The sequence below is a fragment of the Typopeltis vanoorti genome, chromosome 15 (genome assembly GCF_054136105.1).
Source record: "Typopeltis vanoorti isolate ZY-2024b chromosome 15, IOZ_Tvanoo_1.0, whole genome shotgun sequence".
NCBI classification, from domain to species: domain Eukaryota; kingdom Metazoa; phylum Arthropoda; class Arachnida; order Uropygi; family Thelyphonidae; genus Typopeltis; species Typopeltis vanoorti.
This window is the reverse complement of record NC_143563.1, coordinates 3,823,481-3,849,785: the sequence shown is the minus strand read 5'-3', so window position 1 is coordinate 3,849,785 and position 26,305 is coordinate 3,823,481. Positions and strand designations below refer to the sequence as shown.

General features: G+C 37.2%; 1 protein-coding gene across 1 annotated transcript in view; it reads left to right on the top strand.

Annotated features, from left to right (window-relative positions):
- LOC150098313 (uncharacterized) overlaps positions 1-26,305 on the top strand; it is a 571,066-nt gene that overhangs the window by 70,182 nt on the left and 474,579 nt on the right. Inside the window, exon 5 of the mRNA XM_090405143.1 lies at positions 4,214-4,456. Within this exon, the coding sequence (XP_090261269.1) occupies positions 4,214-4,456 (243 nt within the window). The remainder of the gene's footprint in view (positions 1-4,213; positions 4,457-26,305) is intronic.

Below are 26,305 nucleotides of genomic sequence, written 5' to 3'. Positions count from 1 at the left end.
TGGAAAGGAAGGTGTCGTGTATGTGTTTGAGTTCAGTTGAAAAGGCAGTTTTACTGGAACAAAGATTGTGGTCCCTATTGGTCAGAGTTTTAATAATGCCATATTGCTGGGAGGGTGGTGGTGGGAGAGTTTATGAATGTATCTGCCTATATGAATAGGTTTTCTATATACAGAGAAAGAAAGGTTACCATTAGGAAGGCATGTTACTAAGGCGTCTAAAAATAACTATTGTTATTTTCCTTTTCCATCGTAAACTGAATTCTTGGATGTAGACTATTGAGGTGACTGAGGAAGGAATCTAATGTGTCTGGGCCATGAGGCCAAATAGAGAACACATGATCTACATATCTTAGCCAGATAGAAGGTTTTAGAGGGGAAGAGTCAATGGCTCGTTTTTCAAAATTTTTCATGTAATAATTGGGAAGAGGGGATGGAGATGGGGGGGGGACCTATGGCAGTTCCCTCTGTCTATTTGTAGATTTTGTTCTTCCAAGAGAAATAACCAGAGTTGATGGCAAAGGAAAAGAGCTCTATGATATCAGAAGGAAGAACGTTTTTTAAGAGTATTAAGGTGTCAATTAGGGGAATATTTGTAAACAAAGAGATGACGTCAAAGCTGACCAATGTATCTATATTATTTAAAGTAAGATTTTCAATTAATTTTTAAAATGGGTGGAGTTTTTTACATAAGATGAGGTAAGACAGTGAGGGGGGGGTCAAAGAGCTAGCTAGCTGCTTTGATAATTTGTAGCAAGGTGCATTAGTGGCATCTACTATAGGATTTAGGGGAGAATTAGGTTTTTGGATTTTGTGTACACTGTATATCCGGGGGTGGGGGACGAGAACAGAATGGTTTGAGCATTTTTGTAATGTCAGGAGGCCAGGAAGAAACATTTTTAAGTAGGTTTTTTAATTTTTTAACTTGAGTTTTTGTGGGATCGTGTTCCAGTGGTATGTAGGTAGCGCGATCACGGAGAATAATATCCATTTTCCAATTATATGTAGCTAGTGCGATCACGGAGAATAATATCCATTTTCCGATTATATTCTGAGGCATTGAGAACAACAGTGGCATCACCCTTATCAGCTCTGGTGATGACAATACTTTTTTCTTTCCGTAATTTTTTGAGGGTAGAGAGTTGACTGGAAGATAAATTAACTTTAGGAGATGAAGAATGGGTGAGAATATTAGCTATGTTAAGTTTGATGTTATTGGCTGTTTCTGGAGCTAAGTGACAGATTCCGCGTTCGATGTTGTACATAATATCCAATACCGGAACTTCAATAGGTGCGACTATTCTTTGAATCTGCATCTGCACACCAGGAATCAACCTAAACAAATATGGTTGCATCAAACTTCCCAAAATTTGGGAAACTTTAATTATCAGAGATCCCTCTTTACATCCATGCCACCTGCAAATGCCCATAGAGGGCGCACCACCTAGACAGGACTTTAGTTTCACTTTGTATTGTATTTGTTTGTGTGTTTTTGCAAAAAGTTTTTGTAATCCCTGAAGATGTCTCTGTGATGGAGATGAAATATTGGAAGTAATAAAATTAGTTTTAATCCTTTTCCAGTGCTGTTAATATTCCATTAAACCTCTAACATGATTTCTATCAACTCAACTTGACTCAGTTCAGGTTTTGCATGTAGTTACTGATCTTTCTCCCTTATGATATCTATATTACATGAGACGATATATATCATAGGTTTTAAACAAAATTCTATATTTTTCTACATGTGTAAGCTGTATGCATCTATAAATATGTTTCCTGCACATGGTCTCTTAAAGGAATTGATTGCACACTTCTGTTGGTGAAGAATATTAAATATCTTGTTTTAATGCAATCTTCAAAAACAGGAATAACTACAAGTTTTGTACTCTCCTTCCAGAAAATTTTCAGTTGGCTCTTTGAGACATTGTGAATTTTTGTTGAGATCACCAATGCTCTCCCTCATGAGTTTTGCAGTATCATAACTAGACTGTTGTCTGTATATCATATTTTGTTTCAAGTAGCCAATATCTGTTGGATAGCAACTCCTGATGAATCATCAATTGTTAGTATTCTCCACCATAATATGCATGTTGATGTGAAGGCACACTTTTCTGCGTCAACTATTTTACACGAAAAAACCAAATTCAGCAGCCCAGATCTCAATGATTGCACAAGGAGATACACACACACATACAGACTCTTGTCTGTATATCATATTTTGTTTCCAGTAACCAATATCTGTTGGATAGCAACCCCTGATGAATCATTAATTGTTAGTATTCTCCATCATAATATATATCTTAGATGTGGAGGCACTCTTTTCTGCTTCAATACTTTACATGAGGAAAGCAAATTCAGCAACCCTGATCTCAATGATTGCAGGACACACACACACACACACACACACACACACACACACACACACACACACACACACACACACACACACACACACACACACACACACACACACACAGAGGCTCGGATGCACCTGAAATCGCTCCTGCTTTTACCTTGATTTGTGCGGTATCTCACAGAATAACTGGATATATCTGGTATCGACTGATAGCTTGTACAGTGATCTATCTAACAGTGAGTAATTTACTCTATAGTTTCACAGTTCTAAGCACGTATGAGTGAATTTTATTCTCTCTTTATGGACTGAATTGTATCTATCGTTCAGCTACCCTCAAAACAACGACCTGTGCATAATAGGATTAGCTGCTTTTTGCCCTCCTAACTGCTACCACTGGAAACCTAATTCAATGGACGCGTTGCTTCTAGGAACAAGCTGCAAAACTGTAAGTACATTTTCTTGAACTTTGTACATTACAAAAGTTAGCCGTTCAATAGGAGGATATAATACTCCAACTTCGAGTAATATTAAAATGGTGGCACGGTACGAATTAGAATTCGAAAAAGCCCTAGATTTGCTGTGTAACGTAGCCAAAGTAAGCAGCAATTTAAGGAAGGATTTAAAAAAGGACATCCTAACCGCAGTAAGTAAATTAACAAAGGTTTTCAACAATATCAAAAACGAAACTAAAGTATCGATAGAACAACAGATACCTTCAACTAATACAACTAATACAAACAACGAGGGATAGCCTAACTTAGCTCAGCCTACTAAGCTATACTCGCAAGTGGTTAAAAACTGGAAAAATGCAAGTGGAAAATGCAACACACACGCACACACACACAGAGACAGACAGAAAATCTCCATATAATATGCAAACCTCTTCATTATCTGGCTTCACTTTTATCATTAACATTTTTTTTTTTTTTTTTTTTTACCTGATTCTGATTAAAAACATATTCCTCTAAATGGGTTTGGAAATAATCTTGACATTTTATTATTTAAGAGATGTAGTATTTCAGATTTTTATGCAATAATTATTTCCAAAGTTTTATTTCAGAAACACCATTACCTTCCCTCTAAGTCATCATATATATCATTTTAATAGAACACGCTTTTTTTTATTATTATTATTATTATTCAGGCCTCCATGGAGTCAAAAGACTTATCGTGGGAGGTCCTTCCTAAGAACATAAAGTCTGTCAAGACTCATCGAGGGGAGGTACCCCCCCCATAAGAAACACAAAGTCTGTCATACCACTCCTTAAACTCATTGACCGTTCTCGCTCTCACCACTCCATCAGGTAATGCATTCCACGGTTCAACCACCCTCTTTGCTTATTTTCTTCCCTCAAACGATGCTTACTTTTAATAAGTAATAAGTTTTACTAAGTAATCACTTTTTATTCATTTTACACCTATAAAGTATATTCTCCCCCTCCAACTCCCACCTCAGCAGTTATTAATATTTTTTTTTGTCTCGATATCCTGCAGCATTGAAAAGCACAGCTTAGAATTCATTTTGATGGTGGCAGTGGTGGTGAGGTATATTTATATATATGTTTCCAAAGCAGTTTAGAAATAAATATTATTGGTGAAATATTTAAGCATATTTTGTAATACTAGAAATGTTAAAAACCTAAAATTTCTTAGTTATACCTACCTCCTTTCTACAAAAAAAAAGTCTAGATCTGCTGCCATCTGTTGTGAGAATTGCATTATATCTCAGGAAAGCAGATAAGCTTTTGTCAGGAACTGTATCCTTTATGATTGATTATTGTAAAATGTGATACTAAAAGACATCCTTAATAAAATTCAACTTGTAACAACTTTTTTTTTTTAATATACTTTTCCTTATAGGGAGATATTCAACAGCTACAAATTGTTCCAAGTCCAGAGGCAGCATATGAGCAGTGTGTGGATTATATGCCAGATTGTAATAGCCCTTTTCCATATGCTGCTGGTCCTGAAGAAACCATATTTCCCGGTTATCCAGGATTTCCATCACCAGGTACATCCCCACCTCTATCACCATTTTCTCCTGATCAGGATGGAGAAGATTATTCTGAGGCTCTACCAGGGCTTACAAATTTCTCCTTACCGGTATGTTTCAAATTAGAATATTAAATATAAACCTCAGATTTATTTTTTCAGTTTTAATATAGTGGCATAATATTAATTTGCATATTAAATTATGAGCATTGTCATTTTGGTGCTTTGCTCTGTGGGATTGATGTTAGCACTAAAGTGATGACCATTTGCAAAAATGTCACAGTGTGGCAATAGATCAGAGTTTATGTCCCTAACTTTTTTTTTTTGCATCCCTATTTTTTTGCATGTTGCTGACACATAATCAGAATTGCTTGATGTAAATATGTGGATGTTTGGGATTGAAGATTCAAACACCAGTTGTAATAGGATATAATAAGAATAACAAGAACAGTTCGCAGCTCAGACATCATGAGTAGCTCTGCTGAATATTTTTGATAGGATTTGAAGTGATACATCAATTTCTGTTTTCATCATCATATCGCTAATTACAGATATAAACCATACTGGTCTATACTGGTTTCATTATCCATCTAATATTTTTTTTTTTTTTTTTTTTGAGGTCTAATATAAACCATCGGAAAAACGCTACAAGCTCTCGTGTAGCTCTTTTCAGTTGGTTTATATTAGACCTCAAAAAAAGATATTAGATGGAGGATAGAGGAACTATTGTGGTGTGCAAGATAGTATGCCAGAAGAGTGTTTGTCTGGAGGAATGATAGAAAGTGAGGTGAAAGCGTGGATGAGATGATTGTGATGGTGGGCACGAATGATTTGAGAAGCAATGTAAATTGAGTGGCGAGAGATCTGAGATTCATGCTTGAGGTTGTACAAAAGAAAATGCAGAGAAGAAAGATAGTGTGTGTGTTACCCAGGTATGATAATGATGAGCTGAGCAGAAGAACAGTAATAATGAATAGCATAATAGCCAGAATGTGTCAGAAGAGAGGATTGGAATATGTGGATGCTTAGAGGACCTTTGGTAACAATCCTAAATAAGATAATAATTCTCCTTCTACTCACCTATGTGGCCAATAGGAGGAGAAATGATTGTGGAAGAATGATATTGGGGGATGAAAATGGGAATAGAGTGACTGATGCAGAGGACATAGTGGAGTTGTTCAATAAACACTTTATTAGAGTATTTCATCCTGGAGAAGTAGGTTTTAATTCTAGGATAGGGCGGGTTCGAGGTTTAGAGGTACAAGAGGAGAGTGTGTTCCAAATACTGAGTACCCTGGATGTCAGTAAAGCTGTGGGACTGGATGGTATTTCACCATTTTTGAGAGAATATGCTAAAGAACTGACAGCTCCATTGACCTGGCTTTTCAATGAAAGTCTGGCTATGGGAAAGTTACCCAAGAAATGGAAGCAAGGTAAGATAGTGCCATTGCATAAAGGGGGGGGGGTAGCAGACTGGAAGTGTGTATTTATAGACCAGTTTGTGTTTCATCAGTAGTTAAGGTCTTGGAGAAATTAGTGAGGAACTATATACAGCATTGGGCAGATGAGGGTAATGTTATCTGTGAGAATCAACATGGATTTGTTAAGGGGTGCTCTTGCTTTAGTAATATGATTGCCTTTTATAATAAAGTGACATATACTGTCATTTTCTTTGATTTTGCAAAGCCGTTTGACAGGGTGCCACATGGTAAGCTGATATTTAGATTGCAGCACATGGGTTTAGATGTTGGGTTAGTCAACCGTGGAGTGCATTGCCTGATAGAGTGGTGAGAGCAAGAACAGTCAATGAGTGGTATGACAGACTTTGTGTTTCCTAGGGTGTACCTCCCACGATGAGTCTTTTGGCTCCATGGAGGCCTGAATAATAATAATAATATTTCATTATATTTTACAATATTGGGTGTTGGCCATTCAGTTTACATGTTCTATCCATTTTTGGTTTAGAACTGCTTAGATTTTCTTCTGTTGATTTTGTTTTTAGTTCTTTTAAAATATCTTTGTTCCTTTTTTGGTTTAATAATGCATATTTTGCAGTTCTTCTCATAAATCTCATTTCACTTGTTTGTATTCTTTGTTTATCTTGTTTATTTATTGCTCAAATTTCACTGCCATATAATAATATGGGCACTGCTAAAGTATTGTATATTTTCAAGCATGTTTTTTTTTTTGTACTATATTTGGATTGAGTGTTCTATTTATCAGGCCTACAATCTGTAAAAGTTTTGAATTTTTTAATTTTATGTCTTTTTCTCCTTCATATGATATTTCACATCGAAGATAACTGAAAGTATTTATCTGTTCTATTATTTTATATTATTTAATAACTATTTTACTTCTAACTGGTGTCAACAAAATTTCCCTGTTTTAGTTTTATTTATGCATATTTTCATTCCAAACTGTTTTACTATAACGTATAAATTATATATTGCTCTTTGTAAATTGTCTTCCTTATCTAATATTATTACCTGTTCATCAGAAAAAGCACAATCATCTCCCCTGAGAAAATAGCTAATCAAATCGTTAATATGTCAAGAGCACCTAGGGACCGTGAACATACCAAGAAAGTTAAGAAAGAACTTAGAGCTTTAAAAATAAATGCCCCTGGTTTCTCACAATATGCCTCAATCTTCACTATAGATGAAGTAAAAGCCGTCATAAAAGATATCAAAGCAGGCAAGGCCCCAGGCTTCGACAGTGTCCATCCTGAATTTCTGATTAATAGCGGGCCAAATACTATAAAATGGCTCTGTGAATTCTTTTCTGATATATTATTGACTGACCGACTACTTAGCCAGTTTAAGAAGTCAAAAATAGTTGCTATTCTTAAACCTGGAAAACCACCCCAGGAGGCAAAAAGTTACAGACGTATTGCTTTATTGAGTTGCACCTATAAAATGTTAGAGCACCTTCTGTACAACAGATTGTCCACACCAATTATGCAGCATGTCCCGATTGAGCAAGCTGGTTTTAGAGAAAAACGTTTTGCTGTGATCAAGTGCTCACTTTAACATCATACATAGAAGCTGGATTTCAGAAGCAAGAAAAAAACATCAGCTGTCTTCTTGGACCTAACAGCAACCTATGATACAGTATGACGTGAAGGTCTTATATGCAAATTTCTTAGCATTGTCCCATGTAAACGGACTGCACACTTAATTTCCTCCATGCTCACTGAACGTTTCTTTCAAGTTATATTAGGAAATAAAATGTCCCGACAACGAAAACTTAATAATGGTCTTCCACAAGGGTCAGTATTAGTACCCTTACTTTATAACTTATACACATATGACTTGAATGCTACCATCTCATGCAAGTTCTGTTATGCTGATGACACTGTAATTGCCATTCGACACAAAAACATGAGTCAGGCTGAAGAGGTACTTACAAAAGATCTGAAAAACTATAGGTGAATATTATAAAAAATGGAGGCTCCAGCTCAATCCAAACAAAACAGAGATATCAAGCTTTCACCTTAATAATCACATGGCAGATGTCACTTTACATATCTTCTTTGAAGGATGTTTACTACGACATAGTAAGTTTCCAAAGTACTTGGGCATTACCCTGGACCGCACGCTCTCTTACAAGCAACATCTAACAAACGTTTCTGCTAAGTTAAGAACCCGTAACAACATAATACAAAAACTAATAGGCACGACATGGGGAGCAACAGCCGATAATCTGCGGATTACTGCTCTTGGTCTAGTTTTCTCTGTTGCCGAATATTGCTCACCAGTGTGGCTAAATAGCACACATGTTAAACTTGTTGATAGCCAACTAAATAATACAATGAGACTGATTTCTGGCACAATTAAATCAACGCCCACACACTGGCTTCCAGCTCTTAGTAACATTGTTCCACCGAATCTGCGCAGCACTAAGGCTCTCTTACAGGAGTATAAGAAAATCTTGGAGAACACAGCCCTACCAATACATTTAGATCTCCCAGACTTTAGTGTACGACGATTGAGATCAAGACATCCACCACTACAATTAGCCTAACTACTACTACTACATTCTAACTTTGACTTGAAGCAAAAGTGGCAAGAACAGTGGGAGAGCCATACAGATGACATCACAAAATTTTCTCTCAATGAATTACGAGAAAGTTTTGATGCTTGCTCACACCTCCCATGAAAATCCTGGACTCAGCTTAATAGAATACGATCTGGTCATGGTGTATGTGCAGACATGCTTTTTAAATGGGATAAACGACCATCCTCGCATTGTGATTATGGAGCTCAGAGACAAACTGTGAACCATATTGTGACTCAGTGTTATCTCAGAGCATATTCAGGAGTCAAATTGGACTTTTTAAGTGCTACACCCGAAGCTATGAACTATCTGACCAGTATGGATGTAACCTTTTAATTTTATTGGTTTTTAAAATGACTTTTGACTTTTAATTTTATATGTTATTAAAGTGTATTGTACTGCATGTTTTGATATTCATGCCATACGAATAAATAAATAACCTGATCATCTGCAAATAATAGCATATTTATTTTGTTATTCTGGGAAATTTCAGTACCTGGATTGTTTAAGGTATTCCACTGTATTAATATTTCATTAATATAAATATTGAAAAGTGTTGGAGACAGAGGACATCCCTGTCTTACTCCTTGGTATATAGATTATTTTTCAGACATTTTTTTCATTTATTTTGATTTTTATTTCATTATCTTTGTCTCTTCTTCTTTGGTCTTTGGTGTGTCAATCCGAAAATTGGTAAATATAGCAGCACATCACAACATCCTGTCTTGTGACTTCCTTTTTATCTCTTCATAACTCTTAGCGCCAGTTAGCATCATTATGCTATTTATATATGAAATTCTTGGTCTGCCTAGTGGCCTCTTTCCTTCTACAGTCCCTTCCATTATTTCTGTAATCAGTCCCCCATGCTTCAAATGGTGTCCAATTAGGCTTTTTCTTCTCTTATTGATGTGTTTCATTAATGACCGCACTTGATGAACTTTATTCAGAACTTCTTTATTACTTTTCTTTATTGTCTAACTAATTTTCATCATCTTTCTCCAGCACCAAATTTCAAATGCCTCCAACTTTTTCATGTCTTGTTTTGTTAGAGTCCAGGCCTCACAACCATATAATGCAATGCTCCATATGTATGTTTTCACTAGCCTTTTTTTGAGCTGGATGCTAAGTCCTTTACTGGTAAAAATGTTTCTTCTGTTATAGAATGCTTTTTTGGCTAGGATTATCCGTGCTTTAATATCTGATTGGTTTCTTCCATCTTCTGTGATAAGACTTCCAAGATATTTAAAAGAGGATACCTGTTGTAGTAGGTTATTATTTATTTCCAGGTTTATTTTCATTGGATTTGCTTTACTTGTAATTAATAATTTTGTTTTCTTATAATTAATTTTTAAACTGTACTGTGTGAAGATTTCTTCCATCTTTGTTAGGGTGGCTTTCAGTTTGTTTTTGTTATCAGCTAAAACTGCTATATCATTCACAAACCATAGCCAGTTAATATCAATTCCACTTATCTTAGTTCCGGTTTCTGTTAGTTCTTTCAGTTTATTTATTGCATTTTCAATGTACAGATTAAACAATATGGGTGAAAGAGAGCACCCCTGTCTTACACCTCTACATATTTTTGCTATTGCGGTTTTTGTTGTCTTGCTGGCTGCTCCTATTAGGGCTTCTTGATGCTTGTAAAGATTAAATATGAGCCTTCTATCTCTCCAATCTACCTTTATTGTTTTTAGGAGGTGAAACATTTGATTACAGTCAATACTATCGAAGGCTTTCTCCAAGTCAAGAAAGACTATCAGAGTATTTTGATTTTTCTCCAATCTTCTTTCAATAACTGTTCTTAGAGCTAGTATTGCTTCTCTTGTCCCCTGCTGTTTCCTGAAACCAAACTGGTCATTTCCAACACATTCTTCAACCTTCTTTGTTAGTCTTTTTTGTATAATTTTGAGTAGTATTTTTGAAGCATGTGATATTAAGCTTATTGTTTGATGATTTTCACACTTGTTTGCATTATTTACTTTAGGAATGGGTATGATAGAGCATTGTGTAAAATCTTTGGGGATAATCCCTGTTTCATAAATATCATTTATGATCTTGAAAAGGTATGACTTAGTTATGTTTCCTGAGTATTTTATTAATTCTGAGGGGATGTTATCAGTGGCTGGTGCCTTGTTGACTGACAATTCATTCAGTGCCCATTCAAATTCATCTTTTAATATAGTTGGACCAATTTCTTCCGTATCAAGTCTTGTTTCATCTTCTATAGCCTTGGCATCTAGATCTTTTCCACTATATAGATCTTCTAAGTACTCCTTCCATCTTTCCGAAATTTCTTCCTTATCTATAAGTATGTTCCCCTGTTTATTTTTGATAATTGTACTTCTTGTCTTGTTTTGATGGCTTCCTTTTATAATGTTATAAGCTTTATCAATTCTTCCAGTCTTTGTTAGATCTTCTATTTCTTTACATTTCTCTGTAAACCATTGTTCTTTTGCTTCTTTATACTTTCTATTTATCATATTTTTTATATGTTTATATTTGTCTTTGCTTTCTTTCTTTCGGGAGGTTTTGTATTTTCTTCTTTCATTTATTAGATCTAGAATGTCCTAGGTGATCCATGGTTTTTTATTTGCTTCTTCCTTAATCCTATGCAGTCATTGGCGGTCTTGATGATTGTATCCTTCAAATGAGTCCATTTTTCCTCTATGTTTTTCTTTTCCCTCTCTCCAGTTTTAATGCTTTCATCAGTTTGCTGTTTATAGTTTCTATGGTTTTCCTCTGTTTTCAGGTTACTTATGTTCCATTTAGGCCTTTTCCTTGGTTGTGACAACTTTTTAAATTTCAGATTACATTTCAATAAAACCAAATTGTGGTCACTATCAACATCAGCTCCCAGGTAACTTTTGCATGATTTTACTTGATTTTTAAATCTATTTCTTGTCATAATATAATCTATTTGGTACCTTCCTATATCCTCTGGCATTTTCCAAGTATACCTTCTTCTTTTTGGTACCTCATACCAAATTACCTCATAAATTATCTTTGTATATATTCAATATTGCATCTAGTAAAATATTTCTGTCAATTTCTGTTTTCTTCTCCTCAGTTCTAAAAGTTCAGGCATTGTACAAAGAAAACACAGGAAAAAACATTTGCAGATTTTTCAACTGGAAATTTTTCAAATCTTCTGTATGCTGAGAGCATGACTAAAATGGGAAGTCCCCCTCCCCCCAAATTGAAGGAAAAACAACACTTGTTTTCCTCCTCGTGTGGCCAAACATCTCATTTGAAGATGGCAAATTAGAGTGAGAGAGAGAGAGAGTAGATATACATATAACAAATTTTGGGTACCCTATGTATCTACTTCCTGTTTTGAAAAATATATAATTGCTAAATTTTTCAAGAATAATGGAATTGGTACTAAATGTTCAGTATATAAAAATACTGAGCAAGTTTTCAGTAACATATAATTTATGTGTCACAGTTTTGGTTAAACTTAGTTAAACTTCAACTTAAAAACAATAACCTAAGGTTTTGTGCAAGTAACTTTTTAATTGAAATTATAAAATAAATGAATAAGCCAGCAAGAAGAGTTGAGCTGATTTATGTATTGTTGAAGGGTTGGTCATGCCTTAGTAATTACTATCTTTTTATAATAGAGCAACAGCAGAGTTGAATAAAGGAAATGGTTATATGGTGATTCTGCTGGATTTTGAAAGGCATTTGACAGAATACCACTTGAAACTCTGTTATGCAAATTAGAACAAATGGGGATGGATATGACACTAATTAAGTGGATAAGAGGATAGCTTCTGGACAAATATCAAAAAGTGGTATATGGAGGTGCATAATTGAGGCAATGAATGACTGTTGGTGTATCACAAGGTTCATTGCTGGGACCATTGCTGTTTAATTTGATTATAAATAATATAGGAAATAACTAGTCGCCGGAGAACGTGGTGGGGGATTTTGAGCTGTGCTGAAAAAAGTGGTTTTTAATAGGTGAATAGTCTGACTTCTGTTGAGATTTATGCTACATTGTTCTTCTGGAATAAGGGTATCCTTTAGTGGTTGTTTTTGAAGTTAGTTGTTGTTGGTATATTGTGTATTTTGGTTACCGAGAAGACAGGTTCGGAATCGGATGCATAACGGTGGAAGAGAAAACGAAGATAACATAAGTTTTCATTATTTAGTTTTATTTTATTTATATTTAGTATACTTAAATGTTTTGTTTGTATTTGTTTGTACTTTTACTTATATAGTTATACTCCCTTATACTTATTTAGCATTTAGTTGTAATAGTTCCTCGACACTACTCTGAATAATGGCGGCAGCGTCAGTTAAAATTGCAAATGGCATAACGCCAGGTCCTCCCCCATTTAAGGACTCCATTTTGCATGATATCGTATGGGATTTTGTAGCATGCGGGACTTGTGAAATGTATGCGTCCCGGCGGTTGTATATGTGGCAGGTGAGAGAAGGGGAAATATGTATATACGCAAAATGCAGGCAATGGGAGGAACTTGGTGAGTTAGAGATGATTATAACTGACCTCGTTGAGTCAGAGGTAGGAGATTCTCCATGAAGAGAGATGAGTGGTATGATAGAGGGTGAGAATGGCGAGAGAAATATGACTAAAATACTAAGAGTGGGGAGTATGGAAAGCTTCAAGGATTGTGAAGTTTTTGGAGATGGTCTCAATTGAGGATGAACGGCAAATAAGTGAGAGAGAGAGATGAGCTGAAAGAGCAGGGGGAATGTCTAGGGAATGAGATGTGAAGTGTGAAAGATGAGATTAGTTGAATGGAAGAGATGAATGCAAGGCGAATCAGAGTAGGAGTGAGAGATAGTTATGGGAATGATAGAGGAGGAGAGACTAGGAACAGTAGAAGAGAGGAAATGAGAAAGAGTTATGGGAATGGTAGAAGAGGAGAGAATAGTAACATTAGAAGACAGAGAATGAGAGAGAGTTAAGAGAATGATAGAAGAGGAGAGAATGGAAACAGGAGAGAGGGAATGAGAAAAATGCGAGGGAGCACTGGAACCATGGATAGAGTGATGTCAGGAAGGCAGATAAGTAGGGGAACACAGAGAGAAAGTGTTAGAGAAGAGAAAGAGAGGGATGCATGTGAGTTAATCGAGGAACAGGGTGATAAGAGGTGTAATGTATGGGGACTCAATGATCCGTGGTGTTCAAGAGGGGATGCGTAAGGAGTGTTTGCCTGGAGGAATGATAGAAAGTGTGGCCATGGCAATTAAGAGGGGTGAAAGGGTGGATGTGATGATTGTGATGGTACGAACAAATGACTTGAGAGGTAATGCAAATTGGGCAGTGAGAGATATGAGATTCTTGCTTGAGGTTCTATGAAAGAAGATGCAGAGAGGAAAGATAGTGTGCGTGTTGCCTAAGTATGATAGTGATGAGCTGAGCAGAAGAGCAGTAATATTGAATAATATAATAGCTAGAATGTGTCAGAAGAGAGGATTGGAATATGTGGATGCTTGGAGGGCATTTGAGGACAGAAGGGAATTTTATGCCAGAGACCGTTTGCATTTGAAGGAGGAAGGATGCAAGCATCTGGAGAGATTGCTCTTCTGAACGAGTCGGTGTGTCAATGCAGGGAAACTACAATGTCCAGGGTGGATGGTAGCAGGGGTGGCTCTTGTGGGAATAGGTACTTGAGAGAAGGGGAACGACATCAGATAACACTGAGCCCAGTGAAGTCTAGAGGGGATAATGCTGGGTATAGAAACAATGGTATTTTTATGCTTTATACTAATGCCATGAGTATCTGGAATAAAGGAGAGGAATTGGTGGTGCTGATATCATCAGCCTGGCCAAAGATTATTGGGATCACTGAGAAGTGGTTGACAGAAGAGGTTATAATAACAGGAATAGAAGTAGCAGGGTATACCATTTTTCGTTAGGATAGGAAGGGAAAGCATGGTGGTGGTTGTGGTGGTGGAGTACTGATTACGATAAGTGACAACTTATGTCCTCTAATGCCAGCACGGTAATTCCACATATACCCTGTCTTAATCAAAAATTCCACTCCTTTAGCCACCTCCCAGGTCAAGACCTTATGATCACTCTCACCAATAGGTGGCAACATGGTCATGTTCAATACATCAAATTGTGAGATGCTATTACCAGGTCAAGCACTCTCACACCCCTAGTATTTTCAATTACATGCTGTCTCAGATAGTTATCCCTTAATAATTGAATAAAATCCATTTCGTTCCTCACATGTATCCTCTCCTCCTTCCAATCAATGTTACCATAGTTGAAATCCCCCATAATAATTACCCTCCTTCCACTCATTTCATCAATTTGTTTATGCATACTGTCTCCACCATCAATTCCATCACCTGGTCTATAGCAGCACCCAACTGTATATTTTATTCTGCCAGTCTCAATCTTATGCCAAATAGCCTCAAATGAGCTCCTTTCACTATTCTGGAATACAACTTCAATTCTCCTTGGCTGCAGTTCATCAGCTATCATCAATAAAACCCCTCCCCCCATTTTATTCTCTCTGTCCCTCCTAAACACACTATAACCTACACATTCTATCCCACTAACTATATCATCTTCCGTCAGCCATGTTTCACTAATGCCAATAACCTGTGGCCAGGAAGAGGCAATCAAGGCCAGAAATTCTTCTTTCTTGTTCCTGATACTCGTGGCATTAGTATACATGAAATGCAGTGATCCCTTTGTCCCACCCCTATCTTGATGCGTTATTCTAAATGTCCCATTCCCATTTTTTGTCTTTAGTGCTGGCTCAGGTACATTATATACATTTTTACACTCAACTGTTTCACTGAAGTTTGCATAACCCCCCCCCCTCCTTGGTAGTTCTAGTCTCCCTGGTTCTGCACATCCATTTTCACTTCATTCAGCAACACGTTTTCCAGTCTCCACACACCAAGTTCATTCAAATGCAGGCTATCCATCCTGTATAAGTCCTTTCGCCCATCAAACTCATTCCACACGTCCATGAATTCCACACCACACCGTCTGCATAACCTGCGCATAATGTCATTTGCGATTATGGCCCTCCTTCTAAACTCCTCTCTGTCATACCGCGGCAACAGACTCACCATTTTAATTCTGTCACTCTTTTCTTTTGCTACCTTTAACAATACTTTCAAGTCCTCTCTCATAAAAAATTTATCACCTTTCAATTCATTCGTAGCCGCCACAATTATTAATTCTTTCACCCTCTGTTTTTACGCTCTAATACTCTCACTTACATCCTTAAATTTCGCAGCCGGTAAGTACGATTTACTTACATTCCCATCTATCACTCCTCTTAATAACGAGTCACCATACAACACTCTTTCCTTCATTTCAGAAACTCTCCCACTCTTACGCTGTTTATTTACGTTAGCCGAATCACTCTGGAAAGAGTTTTGCAGGTGCTCTAATTGCCGCTGCGCATTTTGTATCACTGCGCGCAACCTAGCGATCTCACTTCCTACAAATAATTCCTCATTTTTTTTTATCATTCAAACCATTTTCTCTTTCTGTATAGTTGCTCTCACTCTTTCTTAGATCAGCGCTCTCATTGCCATCTTGTACATCGCCATTCCCTATCAAGCCACTATTTTCACTCTCATTCTGGCTTTCTTCAATCATAACTGTCTCACAACCTGACACATACTTCAACTCCTCACTTTGCTTACACTTTCTGCACATTCTCCCACGACTATCACTTTCAATCCAAACTCCAGCCTCATTCGGGAATGCATACATTCCACACACATCACATTGGACAAATTCTCTCACATTATAGTTTTTGAACAATGGCGTCGTATTTTTGGACGCCATTATCTTACGTCGCATTGGCGCCATATTCAAATCTATGAAACGTATCGTTAAATAACGGAATTCACACCAAAATCACACAGACACAACAAACTACCAAAATTAGACAATATTACGTTATGATTTTAACCTATATTCTAGTTTTCATTCAAAATTATACTTAGCTTTCGGGAGCTCCCTGAAAATACGACCGACCGCCTGGCCCTCTAGCGGCCAAATCCCGAGAATGACAAAGAGGAATAAAAATGGTAATAGAGTGACTGATGCAGAGGACATAGTGGAGTTGTCTAATGAATACTTTATTGGAGTATTTCATCCTGCAGAAGTAAATTTTAATACTAGAGGGATAGGGCAAGTTCGAGGTTTAGAGGTGCGCGAGGAGAGTGTGTTCCAAATACTGAGTACTCTGGATATCAGTAAAGCTGTGGGACTGGATGGTATTTCACCACGAGTTTTGAGAGAATGTGATAAAGAACTGATAGCTCCTTTGACCTGGTTTTTCAATGAAAGGCTGGCTACTGGAAAGGTGCCCAGGGAATGGAAGGAAGGTAAGATAGTGCAATTGCATAAGGGTGGTAACAGACTGGAAGTGTCTAATTATAGGCCAGTTTGTGTGTCATCAGTAGTTGTTAAGATCTTGGAGAAATCACTGAGGGACCGTATACAGCATCGTGCAAATGAGGGTAATGTTATCTGTGAGAGTCAACATGGATTTGTGAAGGGGTGCTCTTGTTTTAGTAATATGCTAGCCTTTTGTAATAAAGATACAAGTCCAGTCGATGAGGAAATGGCATATACTGCCATTTTTTTTGGATTTATCTAAGGCATTTGACAGGGTGCCACATGATAAGCTAATATTTAAGTTGCAGCACATGGGTTTGGATGTCAGGTTAGTCAACTGGATTCAGGATTGGCTGTCCGATAGGTATCAGAGAGTTGTGTATGGTGGAGCAGTTTCAAGGAGGCAGTGTGTTACAAGTAGGGGTCCCACTGGGCTCAGTACTGGGACCTGTATTGTTTAACCTTTATATCAATGATATTGTCAGTGGATTGCAGGGGATATTCAGTTGTTTGCAGATGATGTGAAGCTGGGACGGTTTATTAGTAATAATGCAGATGCTGTGGCCCTGCAAGAGGATTTGAATGAGCTAGACTGATGGGCAAGTGAATGTGGCTATCGGTTTAATGCAGCAAAATGTCAGGTCTTGAGGTTTGTGACATATCGATGGGATGCTGCATACTCTATTGGAGGAGTGATACTGGCAGATGTAGGAGAGACAAGAGATCTGGGGTTGATGATTGATATAAATCTGAAATTTAAGGGACATATTGCAATGTTTGTGAAGGTAACACAGAGGATTGCTGCAATAATGAGAAGGAGCTGACCTGCAGAGATAAAAGAGTTATCATTCCATTGTATAAGATCCTGATCAGACCACACTTAGACTATTGTTCTCCAGATTTGTTCCCTAGGATTTAAAGGGAATAAATTAACTGTGGAAAGGGTACAAAGGTGGATAACAAAGTAAGTTACAGGACTTTACAATGATAGTTATGAGGATCGGCTGAGGGAATGTGGACTGCAGAGTTTGGTGGATAGAATAAGGAGAGGTGATATGGTTGAGACTTTTGAACTGTTGACACTGGGGAGTTCTTTCGCTTGATTGAACAGATGGAAGGAGTGATGACAAGGGGCCATCCCTGGAATTTACGGAAGGAAACTGTGAGCAAAAGGGTGAGGAGTGGTTTCTTTGCATGGAGGGTGGTTGAAACATGGAATGCATTGCCAGACAGAGTGGTGAGAGCAAGATTGGTCAGTGTGTTTGGTATGATAGATTTTGTATTTCCTAGGAGGGACCTCCCACGATGAGTCTTTATAGACTTTGTGTTTCCTTGGGGGGAAGGACCTCCCGTGATGAGTCTTTTGACTCCATGGAAGCCTGAATAATAATAATAATAATAATAATTACTTAATATTCACTTGTTTGTTGATGATATGTGTGATGATGAGATGCAAAGTATAGTGATAGTTAATCAAGGTGATGTGGAGAGCTTGCAGGATGATTTAAATTGGCTCTCAGTATGGGAAAATGATAATGGGTGTCCTGTGTGGAGAAATGTAAAGTTATGTATTGCTACGGTTGCTAAGGTAGTCCATAAGATTACTTGACCATTGAATAACGCACTAACAAGTAGAAATAAGGAAGTTGTTATTCCTGTTTATAAGGCTTTGATTCACCGACATCTGGATTACTGTGCTCAAGTCTGGTCTCCTAGGTTTCTTGGGGATGTGGAAGTGTTGGAGAAGATTCAGAGTTAAGTGACCAAGGTGGTGGGTGGTCTGTAGAATGTTCTCTATGAAGATAGATTGAGGTTGTGTGGATTGCAGAGTTGGTTGATAGGAGAAATAAAGGGGATATGATAAAAATATTTAAGTTGCTTAGAGGGTTTTATAGGATTGTGCCAGGGAAATGTTTCACTACTTAGCTGGAGGGGCCAGAAGAGGTCATCCCTGGAAGTTGAATAAAGGTGTGGTAAGTAGGGGTGTGAGGACCAGATTTTTTGCTTGGAGAGTTGCGAATGAGTGGAATTGGTTGCCAAAGTCAGTTGTGAATGGTTTGTCTGTTAATGGATTCAAGGACAGGTATGATAGATTGTATGGATAGTTTGGGTCTCCTGTGATGAGTCTTCAGACTCCATGGAGGTGGCCATACACTAATAATAATATTACCAGCTGTGAAAGGGTTAACTAGTTTTGAAAAACAGTTTCAGTGCAAGGTATGTCATTATAACTATCATGAATTTATTTATTTTTTTAAGTGACAGCACTTTTGTGCACTTAATTTGAAATCAGGAACAGATATAAAGTTTCCTATAAAAAATGGAGTTAAACAGGGAGATGCCATTTCATCTAAATTATGTACAGCAGTCCTAGAAGGAATTTTTAAAAACCAGGATTGGAAAAATACAGGAATTATGGTAAATGGGAATGAACTAAATCACCTATGATTTGCTGATGATATTGTTCTTTTAGGAAACTCTGCAGAAGAACTTCAGCAAATGATCACTGAATTGAATGCAGAAAGTAAAAAGAGAGAGTTAAATAGAATTAAATTAAAAACAAAACAAAAATAATCTATAATAAATATATTATCAAAAAGCTAGTGCAAACAAAACATGGGAAAATTAATATAGTAACCTTCTATGTTTACCTATGACAAAAACAAGAGTGGTTGGATAGTCTTTGGAAAACACTCAAAGGAAACATCCCAATCTGCCTTAAAAGAAAAAAAAATTGACAGTTGATACTTCTGGTCATAACATATGGAAGTAAAACATGGACTTTAACTAAGATATTAACCAAGTTGAGGATTACCAAGAGGAAAATGGAAAGATCATTACTTGTTATTACCATTCTAGATGCTTAGATCACAGCTCAGACTAGGATGAGAGATATTATAACAGCTATTAAAAGATCCAAATGGCTGTTAGAGATGGCAGGAACTCAGTGGCATAGAAAGGTTCAAGATCGAAATGAATGGAGGACTTCAACCAACAGTGGACTGAAAATGGCTAATTTCGGTATAAGTAGAATTGGCATTCTTTGGGTTAAGTACAACATCAAAGAATAAGGTTCATGAACCTGGGAAATTCGATAACAACCCATTAGCACCTCAATAGAACAATGCATTTCAGAATGGACTAATAGTTAATCTTTTATTGTTGTTTCTCAAAGCAGTTTGTTGTGTACTGATTCTGAGATTTGAAAATCTGTTCACTGTACTTTTTAGAATCATTTGAGTTTAGATATTTCATTTAATTAATTTAATCATATGCCAAACATTAAAAACTCAGTTAGTGAGATCAATCAACGGTGCATAGCTTGCGTTAAAATAACTTGGTTTTAATCAGGTATTGCCAGTTCTCTTGCTTGTTCTCATAAAATGTAAACTAATATCATATCTAATCCCATGTCTGTTATTTTATACAAATGTCAATATAATATTATTATTATATTGACATTTGTATAATATTGCAAATGTCAATATAAGCAGTAATAAATAGTATGGGAGTGATTGGGAGTCAACATAATAAAACCACAAGTAGCCAAGAAGAAATGAGATGTAGTGAGAGTGGGGGGGTAAGTAATAGAGAGTTGAGTAATGAAGCTGGGAGAGTCATGCTGAATAGTGTAGAGAATGAGTCCATGAGTGTGAACTTGAATGAAGTTAATAGTGGTAAAATATATGGTGATTCTATGATTAAGGGTATGGAGAGTGGTATGCATGAGGAGTGCTTGGCTGATGGTACAATAGAAAGAGTGGCTTTAGCAATAAAGAGAGGGCATGAAACAGACAAGATGATAGTTATGGTGGGTACGAATGACCTGAGAGGTAGTATAAATCGGGTAGGAAAAGATTTAAGAACATTATTAGATATTGTGAAGAGGAAAAGTGTCAATGGGAGAATAGTGTGTGTGCTGCCTCGTTTTGACAATTACGAGTTAAGTAGACGAGCAATGATAATGAATGATATGATTGCAAGAATGTGCAGAAAAAGAGGTCTGGAGTTTGTTGATGTTTGGAGTGTGTTTGAAGGAAAAAGGCAGTTGTATGCTAGAGATGGACTGCATCTTAACATGGAAGGACATAAGAGATTGAAGAAGTTATTGTTTTCTGAACAGGTTGAAGTTATTGGGCAGGGAAACTAATATTGAAAAGGTTGAGTGTAAGAGAGAGAAACTTTAGCACTGATTGTGTATTTATTGATCCTTATAGGCAGAATAAATTGCAGAAGAGAGGGGGAAAAAATCGGCATAGGACTACGGTAGTTAGTGACTTATATATCAGTTCTAAAGCCGGTACAAGATCTAGAGGGAATCTGCAATTTTTGTATACCAATGCTAGAAGCATTAGAAATAAGAGAGAAGAATTTTTGGCATTAGTCAGTAAAATCTCACCAAAAGTTGTAGGCATTAGTGAAACTTGGCTGTCAGCAGAAGATGTGGTCACTGGAATTGAATGTGATGGGTACAGTATTTTCAGGGAGGATAGAGAAGATAGAACAGGAGGAGGAGTACTGTTGATGATAGCTGATGTGTTGCAGCCAAAGAAAGTAGTATATCATGATGATAGACATGTGAATGAGAGTTCATTTGAGGCAGTCTGGTGCGAAATAGTGACCAACGCAACCAAATATACAGTTGGATGCTGCTATAGGCCAGGGAGTACAGGGGGAGATATTGAATTCATGCATCAGCAACTTAGTGCAATGAGTGAAGGCTTAGTGATTATTATGGGGGATTTTAATTATGGTGATATCAATTGGAAGGAGGAAATATCACGTAGCAAAAAGGAAATGGAGTTCATACATCTGCTACGAGATAATTACTTGAAACAGCACGTAACTGAAGGGACACGTGGTGTGAGAGTGTTGGACCTGGTTATTGGTTCAGAGGTTATATGCTTAAGTAAGGTGACCTCGTTACCTCCAGTTGGTGAAAGCGATCATGTGGTATTGACTTGGGAGGTTGCAAAATCTGTGGATTTTTCTATTAAGAAGGGGTATGTACGAAACTACAGGTTAGGCAATTATAACAAGCTTCGGAGTGAGCTTGCAGCCATCCCATGGCAGAACATATTGCAAGGGAAAGATGTTAGCAGTGCTTGGGATAAAATCAGCGGGTATCTGAGGAAAGCAATATCAGATTGTGTCCCCATGGTCAGGAGGTCAAACAAGGCAGGCATTAGATGGATGAGCAGTAGTATCAAGCTTGAACTACAAAAAAAGAAAATGTTATGGAGAATTTACAAGGAGAAGGGTGATCAGGACACCCATTAGCAGTACAAGGCTCAAGCTAGGAAGGTTACCAGCATAGTAAGAAAAGCTAAATCAGATTATGAGAAGACCTTAGCCAAAGAGATCAAGGGTAATCCCAAAGAGTTCTTCCGCTATGTGGCAAGTAAGAGGAAGAATGACTTCGGAAGGATAACCTTAGTGGGTGCTGATGGTATTGAGGTGACAAAATCAGATGTAATAGTCGAGTTACTGAGTGATCACTTCTCAAAAGTCTATCACCCAGGTGAGGATATCTCTATACCTATAGCAATACCTAATGTGAGAATTGAAGCTAAAGAATCAGAGGTATTAAATATATTGCGAAACTTAAATGCAAACACTGCAGTAGGCTTAGATGGAATATCAGCTCGGGTGTTGCGTGAATGTGCAAATGAATTGTCAACCCCTCTTACCTGGATATTTAATTTAAGTTTGAACTCTGGTATGGTCCCTAGGGAGTGGAAGTTAGGCAAAGTGGTTCCTTTGCATAAGGGTGGCTCTAAAACTGCAGTATTGAATTACAGACCAATCACCATCTCAGGAGTAGTGGTAAAAGTATTGGAAAAGTTGGTTAAAGACAAAATTCAAGAATGGGTGGATCAGGATATGATACTCTATAGAGGCCAACATGGTTTTGTTAAAGGTAGATCCTGCCTTAGCAATCTATTAACTATCCATAATAGAATAACATCAGAGTTGGACAAGGGAACTGGCTACACAGTGGTACTTCTGGATTTTGCTAAGGCTTTTGACAGGATACCCCATAGAACACTGTTACGCAAATTGGAGCAGATGGGAATGGATATTAAATTGGTGATATGGATAGGAGAATGGTTCAGGGAGAGATACCATAAGGTGGTGTATGGAGGAGCCGAGTCCAGAATGAGGCAGGTGACCAGTGGTGTGCCTCAGGGCTCTGTGCTTGGGCCAATGTTGTTTAATTTGTATATAAATGATATAGGAAACGGCTTAAAGGGAGATATTCAGTTGTTTGCTGATGATGCAAAGTTGTGTAGTGCAATAAAAAATCAAGCTGATGTTGAAAGTTTGCAGGAGGATTTAAATAAGCTGGTAAAATGGGCAAAAGAAAATGGATGTCAGTTCAATGTGGAAAAGTGTAAAGTCTTGCATTTTGGGATTAAAAGATTACCAGCTGTGTACTACATCGATGGAAAGGTACTCCAAGAGATTGATGAGGCTAGGGACTTAGGGGTATTGGTAGATAAGGAGATGAAGTTCAGAGGACACATTGCTAAGGTGTCCAAGATCGCACATAGGATTACTTGGTTGTTGAGGAACACACTGACATCCAGAGATAAAGAGGTTATTATTCCCCTTTATAAAGCATTGATACTTCCACATTTGGATTACTGTGCTCAGGTCTGGTCACCTGGATTCCTTGGAGATGAGGAGGCTGTGGAGAGGGTTCAGAGAAGAGTGACCAAGTTGGTGAGTGATATAAAAAATGCTCCCTACATTGATAGATTGAGAGCTTGTGGATTGCAGAGATTGGTTGATAGGCGAAGAAGAGGGGATATGATAGAAACATTCAAATTACTAAAAGGTTTTTATAGGATTGATGCAGGGGAAATGTTTCAGCTGTGTGATAGTGATGGAAGAACAAGAGGTCATCTCTGGAAATTAAAGAAGAGTGTGGTTAACAAAGGTGTCAGAACAAGGTTTTTTGCCTGGAGGGTGGTGAATGAGTGGAATTCATTGCCTGACTTTGTTGTGAGCTCTTCATCTGTAAATGAATTCAAGAAGAGATATGACAGATATTGTTTTGCTAGCTTGGGTCTCCCACGATGAGTCTACTGACTCCATGGAGATACCCGTAATAATAATAATAATAATAATAGTAATTATATTGACATTTGCAATATTATTATTATTATCAGGTAACTAAAAAAGGTTTGTGCAGTTTGGTTTGCATTTTTTTATAAATGCATCTTAAGGCACAGATACAGCCAGTTATTCTGTGCCTCATGATGATCAGTAAATTGGTGCACTCTAACTTGGTGTGTTATTCTTTTTGAACCTGGTGCAAATCAGGCTTGTTTGCTTTACGAATTCAAACTCAGTTCGAAGGCTTCAGAAGTGTTTCACAAGATATTTGTGGCATTTCGAAAAGATGCTGCAGCAGAATGTACTGTGCAGAAATGGTTTAAAAAATTTCTTCCTGGTGATGAATCACTTGAAGATGCACCACGTTCAGGAAGACCCTCCATTATTGATAATGAAAAATTATGTCTGTCTGTTGAAAATAATTAAGATTAATGTGTTAGGAAGAACTTTTAGAAATGCTTAATTTGAATGGTGAAAATATTCATTTACACTTGCATCAACTGGTAAAATCATGGAAGCTAAACATATGGATCCCACATGCATTATCAGATGACAATAAACTTGTTCATCATTTTTTTCAAGTCATAAAAACAAGTCATTTATGGAGTACTTGCTCACTTGTGATAAAAAATGGATCTTGTACTCTAACAGGAAGCAAACTCATCATTGGTTGTCATCAAATGATCCAGTACTGCAAAGGCTGCTTCATTCCCAAAAGACTATGCTTTTTGTGTGATGGACTGGAGCCGGTATTGACAACTATGAGTTTCTTGGTGCAGGCCAAACAATTATGGCTGAGATCTACTCAATTCAACTTGAGTGTGTGTGTGTGCAGGATGCATTACTTCAGAAACAGCCAGGACTAGTTAACGGAAAGAAAGTGCTATTCTTACAGGACAATGCAAAACCTCATTCTCCATATTCTCCTGACATTTCTCCAAGTAATTATCACTTTTTTTTTGGCACTAGACCATCACATGCAAAATAGACAGTTTTCCAAATAAACATTGAAAGTGGAGTTGCTAGCTTTATTACTTCTAAAGACAAAATGTTTTATAAAAGCAGAATTTACGGACTTGTATCTCGTTGGAAAGAGTTGTAAATTGTGAAGATGTTTTATTTTAATGAATAAAACATTTTATTAACATTTATGGAGTTGTTTAATTTTTATTATGAAAAACCACACAAACTTTTTTGGTTACCTGATATAATTACATCATACATGGCATTGGCAGACTCATCGCAGGAGGTTCATTCAACTGACATTTGTATTGTACTGATTCTTAAAATCTTAAAAGGTAGACATGTTTCTCAGGAGTTCCCTGTCTATATTTCCTTTGAAAACTATAATCTTTGTCTTGCTAGAATTGAGTTGAAGTCCTCTGTTCTTACTGATCTTATTATCTCTGTCAAGAATTTGTTCTAGTTCTTCCTTGTCATTACAAAGGAATTACTGTATCATCAGCATACTTCAGATTACTGATAGTCTATTACCTATCCTAATTACTGTCTTAAGGTCATCCAATGCTTCACGCATGATGTCCTCAACAAGTGAAGAGAAAATAAAAATCCTTGCCCAACTCATTTTCCAACCTGAAGCCAATCAGTTAATCCAGCACCTGTTCTAACTGTGGCCTCTTGCTCCCTGTACAAGTTAACTATCAACGTGATAGTGTGTTGTGGAAAACCCATTTTTTTCATTACTTCCCATAGTTTCACATGCTAAACACAGTCAAAAGTTTAGTGTAGTCCAAGAACCATATTACCGTAGGGAGTCAAAATTCTTTATACTTTTCTATGATCTCTCTCTAAGGCAAAGGATCTGATCTCTGGTACCCTTTCCTAAAACCTGCTTGTTCCTTGGGCATCTCTACCTCAACTTTGGCCTCAATCCTATTTAGAATGATCTTCAATAAAATCTTGCTTGCATGAGATATTAAACTAATTGTTCTATAGCTCTTCTTTTTATTATTATTATGTGACACCTCCAAGGAGTCCGAAGACTTATCGAGGGAGGGCACCTATTCTACAACTCTCTGTCTCCACCACTCAATCCACTAACTGCAGACCACATCATCTACACCAATGCCATCTACTGCCCACCACCAAACCACTAGTGTTTTCACAAACAATCACAAACATCCATGCCTTTGGTGGGACTCGAATCCACAGCCTTTTGGCTGGAGAGTGGATACGTTAACCACTCAGCCAACCATGCTGGCAATTCTCGTAATCTTTCATATCTCCCTTCTTATGTATCGGTATGAAAACTGACTTTTTTCATTCTCTAGGCCATGATCCTATCTCCCATATCCTTGTAATCATTCTATGAAACACTCTTATCCCATCATCCCCTGTGACATTAATTAACTCTTCTAGGATTCCATCTGCACCTGGGGGCCGTATTGCTGTTAAGCTGCTTAACAGCA